At 30.9% G+C, this 13,363-nt stretch overlaps 4 protein-coding genes across 5 annotated transcripts; 2 read left to right on the top strand and 2 right to left on the bottom strand.

Annotated features, from left to right (window-relative positions):
* The first annotated feature begins 1,583 nt into the window (after positions 1-1,583).
* On the top strand, positions 1,584-3,980 carry LOC143145671 (protein FAM50 homolog). Its single transcript, XM_076309264.1, has 5 exons — positions 1,584-1,724; positions 2,064-2,738; positions 2,855-3,009; positions 3,086-3,198; positions 3,254-3,980. Exons 2-5 carry the CDS (start codon positions 2,087-2,089, stop codon positions 3,372-3,374), a joined length of 1,041 nt encoding a protein of 346 aa, XP_076165379.1. The 5' UTR covers positions 1,584-1,724; positions 2,064-2,086; the 3' UTR covers positions 3,375-3,980.
* Positions 3,981-4,249: 269 nt separating this feature from the next.
* Positions 4,250-7,645, bottom strand: LOC143146127 (uncharacterized). The gene is made up of 6 exons (XM_076310137.1): positions 7,334-7,645; positions 6,544-6,639; positions 5,675-6,143; positions 5,443-5,505; positions 5,182-5,223; positions 4,250-5,129 (listed from the first exon to the last, which is right to left on the bottom strand). Exons 2-6 carry the CDS (start codon positions 6,631-6,633, stop codon positions 4,561-4,563), a joined length of 1,233 nt encoding a protein of 410 aa, XP_076166252.1. The 5' UTR covers positions 6,634-6,639; positions 7,334-7,645; the 3' UTR covers positions 4,250-4,560.
* Positions 7,646-7,875: 230 nt separating this feature from the next.
* LOC143145683 (CDAN1-interacting nuclease 1) lies at positions 7,876-9,417 on the bottom strand. The gene is made up of 6 exons (XM_076309284.1): positions 9,162-9,417; positions 8,976-9,080; positions 8,771-8,901; positions 8,616-8,695; positions 8,452-8,501; positions 7,876-8,381 (listed from the first exon to the last, which is right to left on the bottom strand). Exons 1-6 carry the CDS (start codon positions 9,257-9,259, stop codon positions 7,997-7,999), a joined length of 849 nt encoding a protein of 282 aa, XP_076165399.1. The 5' UTR covers positions 9,260-9,417; the 3' UTR covers positions 7,876-7,996.
* Positions 9,418-9,758: 341 nt separating this feature from the next.
* Positions 9,759-12,312, top strand: LOC143145583 (uncharacterized). Of its 2 annotated transcripts, XM_076309100.1 has the most exons (3): positions 9,759-10,065; positions 10,156-11,645; positions 11,744-11,905. In XM_076309100.1, exons 1-3 carry the CDS (start codon positions 9,990-9,992, stop codon positions 11,765-11,767), a joined length of 1,590 nt encoding a protein of 529 aa, XP_076165215.1. In that variant the 5' UTR covers positions 9,759-9,989; the 3' UTR covers positions 11,768-11,905. The 2 variants fall into 2 exon arrangements, with proteins under 2 accessions (XP_076165215.1, XP_076165214.1); XM_076309099.1 differs by having other exon boundaries at positions 10,156-12,312.
* Positions 12,313-13,363: the final 1,051 nt, after the last annotated feature.

The following is a 13,363-nucleotide window of genomic DNA, read 5'->3' as shown; positions in this document are numbered from 1 at the left end:
CTAGGAGTTTCAGATCGGGCAGTGCCGCCCGAAGAAAGAAGAGGCTGGCATAGCCGAAAAGGCCTGGACAAATTGTCTCAAGAGAGGGCTGCAACAAATTCATTCCTGTTAATACTTTGTCACTGTACTTGCATATAGTTATGTAGTAGTTAGTGTGTTTTTCAGCTGGCGTATGCACACAATAGCATATTGTACATGTGCATACATATATGCTGGCCCTGCAGGCCTGCAATCTGGTGACGCATCGCGATTTGAATTATTATTGCGAGCAAGTATTTAACGCAGTTAATATTGATCCTGCGAATGAGTACTGATCGCATTTAAAATTAGTGTTGCGAATGAGTAATGATCGCGGTTGATATTAGCGTTGCGAATGAGTACTGATCGCGGTTGATATTAGTGTTGCGAACGAGTACTGATCGCAGTTGATACTGATCCTGCGAATGAGTACTAATCGCGGATGATGTTAGTGTCGCGAATGAGTACTGATCGCGGTTGATATTAGCGTTGCGAATGAGTACTGATCGCGGTTGATATTAGTGTTGCGAACGAGTACTGATCGCAGTTGATACTGATCCTGCGAATGAGTACTAATCGCGGATGATGTTAATGTCGCGAATGAGTACTGATCGCGGTTGATATTAGCGTTGCGAATGAGTACTGATCGCGGTTGATATTAGTGTTGCGAATGAGTACTGATCGCGGTTGATATTAGCGTTGCGAATTAGTATTGATCGCGGTTGATATTAGCGTTGCGAATGAGTATTGATTGCGGTTGATATTAGCGTTGCGAATGAGTATTGATTGCGGTTGATATTAGTGTTGCGAAATATAAATATTAATTGCGTACGAATAATGAAGCACCCTGCGTGCTTTCTCTTGGGAAGTTCTACATTTAATCTCTATAAATTAGTATTGCGAATAATAAACCACCTTTCGCGATTTTTATTGAGAATTTTTTAATTTTTCTATTTAATAAATTAGTGCTGCGAATAAGGAAACAGTCTGTGTAGCTGTTCTCGGGAGTATTTTGTCATTTTCTATTTAATAAATTAGTGTTGCGACAGAATGATTCAAACACGGTTTCCACTTCTGAGGAATTATGGTGATTTTTATGAATAATGATGATTCGCAGACACGGATTTTTGTTTCAGGTCCTTTGAAGATGCCTCGGAGTTGATGTTATTGTCGATCAATTAATAATTTTGTTGTAATACTTTATGTCGCGATTTGAATTATTATTGCACTATTAATCGAAGTAAAATGTGGTTTCTGACCTGTTGTTTAAATAAGTACAGTTTTCAAATGTGGAAAGCAATAAAACAGGTATTAAATTAATGTCTGTAGTAAACAATTATTACTTTCTATCTTTTAAAACTCTGCTAATTCAGCGTATTTAAACAATCGTAGGTAAAGTAATTGCATTTATTAACTTCGACGGTGCACTTATGTATAGATATCAGAATTACCGTGTTTAAACGAAGAGTTCGCTCTAAAATCACTGTAGTCGGTATTTCAGATCGCATAACTTCCATATGGGTAAGCCATCTATATTATATCTTGTCTATACCTTTTTCTCGTTCGGTATGTATCCATTTAACTAGAATGAATGCGACATTTGTGCATACATTCGAAACAAACATTACTTTTATCGGTGTTCCGTGGTGTTTATAGTATAAGATTTTTTCTGTGCATGTGAAAAGATTTACAAGTGAGAAAATCTAGTAAGTAACGTATTCTTAACAATTAAATATTTATAACCGATAAAGTCGTACCAAGGTGTTTGTATTGTGTACAAATTTGTTCTTTTAGGACAATTTATATTTGACTCCTTTCTTGTATACTATTTATAAATGGTTAGCGCTCAAAATGCATACAGTTTTTTCCTTTGTGTTACCTTCGTATTATTTTATTTCTAATTAGACAAATAATTTCAGTAAAGGTTATCAACACTTATATTACAAACACATTGTGATATAAACGACTCGCAATTTTGATTTTGGTAAAATTTCGTTTTGTCGCCGCTCATTATAGAAACACCAAACGAATTACATTTTTTTTAGAATCAGTAATATTTGTAAACAACATGGCACACTACAAAGGAGCAGCCAGCGAAGCTGGCAGAGCGATGCAATTAATGAAGAAACGAGAAATTGCTCAGCAAGAAATAGAATTAAGAAAAAAGAAGATCGAAGATGATTTGAAGATTCATAATATTGAGAATAAGTTTGCAACTCATTACAATGCTGTGGAACAACAACTGAAAACTTCCACTATTGGTTTAGTCACTTTAAATGAAATGAAAGCAAAACAGGAAAATATCGTAAAGGAACGTGAAAGGAAACTTGCTCAAAAGGAACGTGAAAAAGAACAAGAGAAAGAGAGGGCTCTTGCTGCAAAGCAAGCTGAAAAAAATAAGCAGAAAAAACAAATACAAGCATTATCGTTTAACTTAGATGAAGATGAAGTAGAACTTTCTGATGAAGAATCAGAGTCAAAATTGGAAAAGACAAAAGAGGATGATAATGGACCTGTAATAAAAAAAATAAAGAAAAACCCAGATGTGGACACAAGCTTTTTACCTGATAGAGAACGAGAAGAAGAAGAGAATAGATTGAGAGAAGAGTTAAGACAAGAATGGGCTAGGAAGCAAAATGCATTGAAAGAGGAAGAAATTGAAATTACTTTCAGTTATTGGGATGGTTCTGGACATAGACGAAGTGTCATTATGAAGAAAGGTAAAGGCCTAAGTATTATTGTAACTACTTAATTATGAGAATAACACTGTATAATATATTGATAATTTTATTACAATGATTTTATACTAATTGTTATTAGTTCGCACTGTTGGCAGGTAATTCCATTTATCAACTCCTTCAAAGATGCCTAGAAGTTTTAAGGCGTGAATTTAGTGAGCTTAAAACAGTTATGGCTGATCAACTAATGTATGTAAAAGAAGACCTTATTTTACCACATCATTATACATTTTATGATTTTATTGTAACAAAGGTAAATTTTATACAAAGTAGATCAAAATTATGTCGTTTGTGTAAGATTATAAGTTATTTATTGCTATTCATTTCAGGCAAGGGGGAAGAGTGGACCTCTTTTCACATTTGATGTTCATGATGATATTCGTGTTATGCATGATGCTTCTGTCGAGACAGAAGAATCACATGCTGGAAAGGTGTTGCTTAGGTACTAACTTCTTATAATCAATTATAATCATATAATTAATTACTTTCTATTTCAGGTCTTGGTATGAAAGAAATAAACATATATTTCCTGCTAGTAGATGGGAACCTTTTGACCCAACAAAAAGTTACGATAAATATACGGTTTCCGACAAAAATAAGAAAAAAGATAAAATTTAGTGATAAATTAACGACATAGAAAATTATTGAATAAGAAAATCAACAATTTGTATTGTGTTCAGAAAAAAAAAGTTAATATTTTAGGATAATTTGAATATTGTTACAGGTATTAATATATATTTAATTGTAGTGATTTGAAGTTTATAATTTCTCTGTTCCTTAATCAGTAAAATTACTGAATAGGTACTACTTAAACTATCAACCGAATATCATTGCATATTTTGTACATTTAAAGTAATACGTAACAATTCCATTAAGTCATTTATTAGAAAAATATTTCCTATGCATTGTAAATATTTTCGAAGATGTTTATACTCTGAAGGTCTCATTTATTACTTAATACTTCATTTGAGGATGTGACAATACTAGCAAAAATTCGGTAATGTTTCAAAAGAGTTGTAAAGGTATGAAATGAATTATATACTTTTAGAAAAGTACATCTGTTTCACGTGCTTATGTAATCTTCGGCGACTTTCAAAATTGACACTGGATCAATAATCCCGGCTTCTTTTATTACTTCATCTAGAAGATCTTTGTCAATATCGTGCAAACTTTGTATTGTTGATACACTGTCTAGTGTTGAAATTACAGTACTTGTAGATGTGTTATTGTGTACTTTTTTAAGTTGTCCGTGATCTTTGGAAAGATCCTTATGACAGACCTGTTATTTAGAAATTTTAAATAGCATTTTCATTATAAAATTTGTCATGACTATTTTATTACTCACAGAAACTTTTTTGTCCAGTTCTAGCAGTATTGCTTTTGCTTCTGCATTCACCACATATGGATTTCTATCGGGATCAAAGATTTTATCGTTGGCATACTCAATATCATTTATTGAATTGGTAACTTTCCATTGTCCTATCTCGATATCTCTAGTTGATTCCAAACTGTAATCGATTAACTAACAAAAAGTTTCATAACGATGGAATCTTAATTTCCAACAATTACAAGTTTTATGAAATACTACTATTAATACGACTTACTGTATTAATATCACTAACAAGATTCGTGTCATCTTCATCTCTAAGTGGTTGTCGCTTAAAATCGTTCGTCTCGAGCGATATGTTTGATTCATTATTCTTATGGAATTCTATCTTTATAATATTTTGATATTTTTATTTGATTATTTAATTATATAAATAGATATATTATTATACACACACATATTTAAAATATATCCTATCTACAAGTCCGATAATCTTATTTTTATAAGTTCGTAAATCGTTGAAAAATGCATCGTTATCGGCTTTCTATCTTTGCGTATTATTTTTATTGTCATACCTCCACCAAGCATCATATATCTTGGACATAAGTGAAAAAATTGTCGCGTATTTTCAGCTAGTTTACCAATTTCAGAGGGATTGGACGATAAAATATTTGTAAGCCTTTTTCGATTTTCATATTGGCATAACAAAGTTTCTTGCTTTGCTTTCTGCAATATGATTGAAATGTTTACATTGACTGTTGTATCAACAAACCTTTTTTCATTATAAAGGAAAAATATGTTTACCTTTACTTTATCACTCATTTCGCGTATACAAAAATCGAGATTTTCCATCGCTAAAATTTGTTTCCCTACACATTTCTCTTCCGTGTCTATACTTGACATATCAATTTCATCTTGACTTTCTCTTTCAAATAATTTCTTATTGATATGCATTAGTTCAAAATTTCCTAACGATTGCGTGTCGAATTCGGTCATTTGCTCGTATGATTCTAATTCCTTCAAAGGAATTACTGCACCGTCGACTGCTACTCTTTAGTACATTATTTTTAATTCTAATCATGTACCATCGTAATATACCGAGTGTTTCGTATAAATTGTTACACGCTGTTTTTTCAAAAACTATTACGGGCAGTGATACATTTTTTGTTTATACTTTAGAATTTATCGGTAACTTTTATGTGAAACACGTGACGAGGCTCCCTTCCTAACAGTATCACACACATATATACATATACATACGCGCGCGTGTGTGTGTGTGTATATACACATTTAAAAAAAAAAAATTACCAATAATACTTTTCGTAATAGTCTTCCAAAAAGTAGCTTATAACATATTACACGAAACATCCTGTATACACGAATGAACAATATACAAAATACATTTCATATCCTGCAGAGATGCTGAGATGTGCATCGAAAGCGATAATTTTTTAAGTAATATTTAAAGAACTATTTTAGACTAGCGATTTACATAAGTACACAAGATACATATCCCATACGATTATGAATGAAAGTACTCTTTTTATAAGAATACTATAACGGCAATAAAATTATTTTAGCGTGTGTCAGCATTTGTTTGATTCTTCTTTGGTGTTATTACTTGAATTAGGTAACACGAAACTACCTCTTTTCGCTTTCCATGAGATTTCCGTGTTTTCTTCTTGTTTCTCTTCGGCAAAGAAATCGGAGGATTTTGTATCTTTGATAGTACAAGTAGCAGACGATTCCGCTGACGATGAAACCGCCAGTTTCTCAAAAGTGGTGGAGGTTTTATCGAATTCCGACGTGGTTTTGTTTACCGTTTGATTTTTCGTAATCTTGTCCTTAGGAATATTGGTGGAATTGTCCAATTTTGATTTGATTTCGGTGGAAACGGTTGAATTGCATTGACTCTCATCATTTGGGTTAGTCAAAGAAACACGCGACGATTGATTACTATTGATTTTGCGACGTGATCTTGATTGTGATTTGTATTCCTCTTCGTCGCTGCTACCCTCGGTATACAGCTCTTCTCCTGATATCCATAATTCCTCTTCTTCCTAAATATAAACATTACGTTCATCTAGTTGTAAATAAATTTATTAAGCGCGTCCCAAGTTGGAGGTTTTAAATATATAGGCAAGTATAAAATATATAAAACCGTCTTTATGAAATTTAAAATACGAGTTCAATAAATTTGCAAAGTTGTATAATAAGAGTGAGATTGTCCATAGGCCGTCAAATGATCCTTTGTAATTTAATAATCTGCCAGATAAATTAAATTATCTCCTCGGGGATTTATCAGCAGTGAAGTTGGGAACCCCTGCCTTAAATTATATTGCGATGTACTATAAATACTAGAATGTTTCACAAGAAACTATTTCACAAATTATATAATACGTACTTTGTAAAATTTATTACATAGTGATGTAAAAATAAAAACAAAAGTGGAAATCCTACCTCCTTTTTAATTCTTGCAAGTTGTAATTGCACTGCGGTTTTCACAGATTGCTCTTGTGATTTCAGGTTTGTCGTAGTCTTATTGGCCATCCTATTCTTAAATATAACACGAACGATACATAAATAAATAATTTCGTAGTTCACAACGTATGAATATTGTATGGAGAACGATGTGTATATTTAGCATAGTAGGGCCATCAACGAACGAAAGGTCTCGGATCAAAGGGCCAATTGAAGCGTGTAATCGTAATCCCTTTCTCCCGATATGCTTAAAACCGGTGACAGTTTCTTTGAGACTTTTTAAATAGAAAGTCTAAGGCAACCCGACTGCGACTACATTCACAGAATTTTAGAAATTTTTTTTTTTACAATTCGATCGATTCAAAACACTAGACTGTGAAGCCTTGAACTAGGAAAATCTAGAGCAAGCGTGGAAGGGGTCAGGGTTACGTGCCACGGTAACAGGGCATAGTGTTCAAATTCATGGTCATTGAAAATTACTATAATTTGAAACTTTTAACAAGCAACTATCGTTATCAGTATATTATCACTGTTATCGTATTTCAAGGATATTTGTTAAGAATTCTTCTATTATTACAGTATATATTAAGAATCACGTAGTAAACGAACTGTATGAAACTCGGAGTAACTTGATGTTGATAAAACATTTTTACAATAATTTACTTATGTGGCATACTTATTCGATTAGATTTTTGTATCGTTGTATCAACGAATTCTCAAAGGTATTTGATAATTTGAAGGATTGATATACAAAAGCTTAAAACTTTACCTCGATCTCGTTGATCAAACACCGCGACAAAGAATAAGATTCACGTGGCAACTTTCTGTGTGTTTCTTGATTATGCAACAACTTTCAATGACAGGTGTTATCAGACTGCATTCTTGTAGATATGATCTAATTAGTTAATATTTTAGTATTTCAAAATATTTTTACTACATGTTTGAAATTTTTATTGCGACGCATTTCGCGCGCAATACTTTGCGATCTTTCGTTTATAAATCGATCCACCAACAAAAGGTTTGCGTTTTGTATTATACGATATTAGTAATAACTTGTAAGCTGTACGAAACACTGCCTCATACTGGCTTTGAAATCGCGACAGCAGCGGCGCCTATGGCCAGATACAGCTCGATATATAAATAAACGCATTAGCTTGCTTGCGCGATGGACCATGTGCTTTCTTACTATTACTGTGATCTCATTTTTTTTTCTAATATCTTTACTCACGCTTTACTTTAAGGAAAGGGAGAAAGATAGGGCGCTCTCTCCATCAAAAAATAATTTGAAAATATTAAAGGCTTATATAAAAGGGCAAAAATACTGCTCTGTATTTATCAATAATAATCCTTATTGTATGAGTATTGTACAATACTAATATCCTTATGAAATTTCACTCTTTATGATGAACACGAATAATCACAAACAATATAATCATAAAGTTGTAGGTTTAATACAAGTAGGATCCATGTATATAATATTCTCTGGGAAGTGATCCATGATCATAAATCTTTTCTCACTTGGTTCAGTTAAATTATCTAAGAATCCAAACCAGTAGATCACAAGTCCTGGACCAAATCTGTTCCAATAGCTTAGAAATTGTTCTCTAATATACTTTTGATGTATCTCCAAATTGCCAAATCGTGCCTTAGATTCTATCCAATTAATTACAAAACCATTTACTGCAATTGGTACTTCGAGTTTAAAATCTGGAGTTTTGTCATATCCCCTTGATCGTAAGTGTTCCTCATTACGAAATGCCAAATTACGTTCTGTTAAATAGTTTTGTAGTTTTACTTCATACTCTTGACCTACCGAACTAAAAGTTTTATTTACAGAAACATATATAACAAGTTATTGTACTTATTGATCAATATTAAGATACATACATTCCAATAGCATCTGCTATAGGTCCATATATAGCATCATATAATGTACACTATAAAAACATATATTATCATATAATATATACTATAAAAGTATATTTGTTTAATTATATTAAAACAGTTCATCCTTATTTATCATATTAATTAAAATAATATTAAATTATTACCAAATAAACTTCATATGCAAGGTCCTTGTCCTGAATGAGAGTAGTATCTTTAAATAACTTACTAACTTCGTGTCGAGAAACTAAAAATATTATCTTTTATAATTTAGAAATATTTGTACTTTGTAACACAGTTTTAATTTAAATATATAAATTACCATTAGGTTCATCCTGTTCACAATGTATCTCAAGAACTTTTCTAGCTAATAATGCAGGTGGTGCACCAATATCTTTTGCCATTTTTAATAAAATTCCAATAGGTTCTCCATTTTGTACAGCTTCTATGTATCTATGATTTAAATGGTACAATAATATCAATACAAGTTTGAAACAATAATTAAATATGATATAGTGTATGCTCACGTATCGTAATACTTCTTCTTTTTACCAAATAACCTGCCATGTTCGATTTTCATTTTATGTTGTATTTCCAAAGACAGTATGCTGTATAGTGTATTTACTGGAATGCTGAATAAAAAGAAAACAGTTATATATTAATTTGTGTCGGATAAATACATTATATAGATTTTTAAATATAAATAATCTTACTCTCTATATTTCTCTTTTAATAAATTTCTACAATCCTTTGATAAACCTCGAAATTTTCGAATTGTTGTCACTATATCGTTATACTTTTCGAGCATCATATTGATTGTGAGTCTTAAAATTGTTGATACTAAATTTTTTAAATTGTGTTAATTTATTTTCATCGTTAAAACACAAAAATCGTGATATTTACGTCGATATTTGTTTAAACAAAAATATACCATCAGTACTTGTCGATAAACAATATCAGGCAACAATGGACAACAGTATTTACCTTTGTCATATACTACTCATTTGAAGTTTGCTGTGCATGCAATTCGCGGGAAATTTAAATATATTACTCTAAATATTTTGATACTCTATTCTTTTATCTGTTTGTAAAAATATTTATGAATGTGAGTCATTACGATTATTTATACAAGTGGGAATGATTTTCTTTTCATGTTTTATCATTTTTTTTGCATGTTTTATACATCGAATAAAATGAACTGTTTAAAAACTGATAATGGCTACTCATATTGGATACGTGTAGATGGTTCAATGAATTTTGAAGGTTGGTACATAAATAACTACATGTTAAGTACTTTAATTGTACTTCTTTATGTGCAAAATATGTAGAACAAATTAAAATATTTATTGTGTCTACAAAAATTTAAAAACAAAGTATAAAGAAGTGGGAAATTTTCACCGTGACAAGACATTTAAAAGATTAGCGTGAATCAACTATTATTTTGCGTACATGAAATGTGATAGTTTTGTTTGTTTAACCTCTAAGCATTGTCAATACGTTGATCAGAATTATATATTTTATATATTGAGTTCGTGAGAATTATGAATAAAAGTAAAAAGTCAGTGACAAAATGCAGTATACAAAACCGAGATAAGAAAATTGACAATACTGAAGAAGGTAATAAATACGATTTTATTATGTAGAGAACTGATAAAATAGTATTTGTAAAATTAATTTTTATTGGTCTGCATAAACTTTATGTTTTAGTACCGGTCAAAAAAATTATGAAAGGTGACATAGGAAATGAATCACCTCAATATTCCTCAGATTCACGTGTTTCTGGACATAGTACTCCTATTCAAAAGAAAGAACATGTGTTTTATGTAGAAGATTCTCCTGAAATAGATTATCATTACAGTCCAATTTCACTTCCTTGCACTCAAGAGGGAGGTAATGAAATTGCATGGGATTGGCAAACTTCTGCAGGTAAAAATTCCAATGATAAGGCTAAACCACAGAGCAATCTTATAGAAACTCCCAAACGGACCAAACAATTGCAAAAAAAACGAAACTCAAATTCTCCTTTATTGCAAAAACCGCTTAAAAGAAAACAAGTAAAAATGGAAAATATAGAAAATATTGGGAAACTGACAGCTGAATTGAAAGCTTTAAGTGAAAAGATGAAAAGTATGCAAAAGAATTGTGCAAATCATATTACTGCAAAAGATGATACAAAATGTGAACATGAAAATATACCATTGATAAAATTAAATAGTGAAAATAGTAGTGAGACAATGTTACAAATAAATACTAATAATGATGAGTCTAAAATAAATACTATTACTATTGATAATATGAACAAAAAAGATTTAAGTTATAAAGACTTATTTGATGATTCAATTGATGATTCAATGGTAAAGTGCACTCAGGAAGTTGAAGAAAAGTTGAAGTTGTGTAAAAGTAATGAAAATGGTGTAATGGAATTATTTATAGTGAGCGAAGAGAAAGAATTGTTTTCCACATCTGAAAAGGAGACTGACTATTTGACATCTAGTAACACTACTGAAAGTTCCAAGAATTCTAATATCACCAAGAGTTCTTCATCAGTTAACACAAGTGGTTGTTTAAAAACATATTCAAATAATTCAAGTAAAGTGAATTTTAGTTCTAATGTTTCAGTTTCAAACTCAAAAGATATCAGTTTTCGAAAGCCGCATTTTAACAATAATGTTACAAGTATGCAAATTCGGAAACAGGTGTTGGAAAAGAAAGACATGTCAGAGTTTCCAGATGATTCTTTTGATGATTGTTTGGCAACTTGTATGGAGGATGATAAATTACTATCTAATTTATCAGAATATGATTTCAATGTTTCAAATATGGATTCTAATTTGAACAATTTTGGAAAGGTTTCTACAGAAATTATTTCTAGTAAAAAATGTAATAAACAAGTTTCAAATAGTCTTGCTTCAAGAACAGTAGATATTACGTGTAACAGTAAATCCAGTAGTCATGAAAATACTAAATTACTTATTACCAATGATTTGGCAGAGAATAATGAATCTATAAATTATAAAGAAGGAATACAAAAATCCTTTGCTGGCAACACTGCTTTAGAAAACAGAAAATTCTTCAAAACAAAAAGTTTGTCAGACCAATATTTTTATCAAAGCAAATACTCTTATGCAAATAGCAAAACGAATAAAACCATTTCATCATCTGAAAAGCGATTTTCATCAAATTCAGTTAGTTCATCAGTAAGTACTACTTCCTCTATTGTAAAAAGTCAGAATTTACATGAAAGTAATAATATTCCATCAATTAATATCATGGAAAATGCACACACACTTAACAGATTAGAAGAAAAAGACCGCGGTAATTGTATAGTTAAGTATAAATCTACTAGTAATTTATTTAACATAAAAGAGGTTGCAAAAGAGTCGCAGTCTGTATCGTGTACTCCTGAAGAAATAGAAAGAAAACGGCTAGAAGCAAAAATGAGACTAGAGGCAAAACGGAAATTACAACAAAATATAAGGATAACCAGTAATCCATCGGTAGTTCCAGGGAAGAAATCTGTCAAAAGGTGATAGTCTTTGATAAAATGAATCAATGAGACTACTTTTTACAATGCCATGGTGTCTTACAGCTACTCAAATGTCTATTACACATATTTCTGTGATGATAACTGTGTATTATGTTAAAATAGTTTATTACATACCTGAAAAATATACTTGAATACGGTGTGAAGATAAACATTTGAAGTATTGTTAGAAATCATGTTGATAGCTTTTAAATGAAAGTACTTTAAGTATGTCTGTCATTTTTTATTTTGTTCTCAAAGCAGTTACAATTACTTCACACAGTATATAAATGATGAATTGCAACGTCTACATTAAAATAGATATAACTATATGTTATATTGAAGTCTAAATTGTATATTTATTTTAATGTAACATCATAAAATATGTACTGATTCTGTGTCTTATGAATGTAAAAATTAAAATAAACGTTTTTATAACTTTTATGCAATAGTATTTGGACATATATATATATACAGTCTAATTTAATGTTTATTGTTTTGTTTAAATGAGATGCAACACGAATAGAAGAGATAGCTTGCACAAATCAATTTAAATGCAGATATATGAAATATGATTTTCTGTTACATGTAAATGTATTCGTTTTCTGTTTTCGTCGAATGAATATAATTGTATTATTTATTATGAACCAAGAAAAATAAACAATCGTATTTACACCTAAAAGTTTCATATCCAAAAAGTTACATAATTTTTTTAAACAAATTTTTGTAATTGTAAAAGAATGGATGAAATATTTTTGTCTATTCAACTTATTTGATGAACGACGAGGTGAAATTCAAATTAGTATGCTAAATTCATAGTTATTGCTCTATCAAAGTGAGATACAAAAGAAATACTAAAAAAAGTCTAATTTTAAACCCGTTGAATTTCTGTTTATCAACAACGAGTTACTCTAAATATAATTCTCTGATATTGTTATTAAAAATATTTCGTCAAAATTAAGTGGCAAAGTTTTTTCGAAGTATAGTCTATACATATTGCGCAGTGCTGCAGTCTCGTCCGACTTAGTCAGGCACATACTACTATGAGCGAAAATTCATTTCGAAGAGTCAATGTATCGCCGGTAATAAATTCACAATATTTTAAGAAATCTTGTATTCAAACTACATGGATAAAGTCTCTTAGATTTGAAGAATCGTAAATCTTTTAGACAAATTACTGCTACCAGAGAAGAAAGCTATGCAACTGTTGTGTCCGACCAATTGTAGCTGTTGCTACTTCTCCACCAAAAACCCGTGCTCGAAGAAAAATACGCGTACGTTTTTAGTGTTAGAAAAGATAGTCGAAACAAAGACGGGGAACGTTCCATAGCGATACCAGACGTGTTCTTTTAATTCGTCAGACGATAAGAAGGTTATGATACATCGCGTGAA

This window comes from Ptiloglossa arizonensis, chromosome 4 (assembly GCF_051014685.1).
Source record: "Ptiloglossa arizonensis isolate GNS036 chromosome 4, iyPtiAriz1_principal, whole genome shotgun sequence".
Classification (NCBI taxonomy): domain Eukaryota; kingdom Metazoa; phylum Arthropoda; class Insecta; order Hymenoptera; family Colletidae; genus Ptiloglossa; species Ptiloglossa arizonensis.
Note: the sequence above shows the minus strand (reverse complement) of the source record. Positions and strands in the feature narration are given on the sequence as shown.

Excerpts from the sequence above, each read along its gene's own strand:
- LOC143145671 (XM_076309264.1), top strand. The coding sequence starts at position 2,087 with ATGGCACACTACAAAGGAGCAGCCAGCGAAGCTGGCAGAGCGATGCAA. Across the intron at positions 2,739-2,854 it reads AAGTGTCATTATGAAGAAAG|GTAATTCCATTTATCAACTC; the intron begins GTAAAGGCCTAA and ends CACTGTTGGCAG. Across the intron at positions 3,010-3,085 it reads ATGATTTTATTGTAACAAAG|GCAAGGGGGAAGAGTGGACC; the intron begins GTAAATTTTATA and ends TATTCATTTCAG.
- LOC143146127 (XM_076310137.1), bottom strand. The coding sequence starts at position 6,633 with ATGGCCAATAAGACTACGACAAACCTGAAATCACAAGAGCAATCTGTG. Across the intron at positions 6,144-6,543 it reads TTGCAAGAATTAAAAAGGAG|GAAGAAGAGGAATTATGGAT; the intron begins GTAGGATTTCCA and ends GTTTATATTTAG. Across the intron at positions 5,224-5,442 it reads GTGTATACAGGATGTTTCGT|TTTTTGAAAAAACAGCGTGT; the intron begins GTAATATGTTAT and ends TGCCCGTAATAG.
- LOC143145683 (XM_076309284.1), bottom strand. The coding sequence starts at position 9,259 with ATGATGCTCGAAAAGTATAACGATATAGTGACAACAATTCGAAAATTT. Across the intron at positions 9,081-9,161 it reads TTAAAAGAGAAATATAGAGA|CATTCCAGTAAATACACTAT; the intron begins GTAAGATTATTT and ends CTTTTTATTCAG. Across the intron at positions 8,502-8,615 it reads TTGCATATGAAGTTTATTTG|TGTACATTATATGATGCTAT; the intron begins GTAATAATTTAA and ends ATGTTTTTATAG.
- LOC143145583 (XM_076309099.1), top strand. The coding sequence starts at position 9,990 with ATGAATAAAAGTAAAAAGTCAGTGACAAAATGCAGTATACAAAACCGA. Across the intron at positions 10,066-10,155 it reads AATTGACAATACTGAAGAAG|TACCGGTCAAAAAAATTATG; the intron begins GTAATAAATACG and ends TTTATGTTTTAG.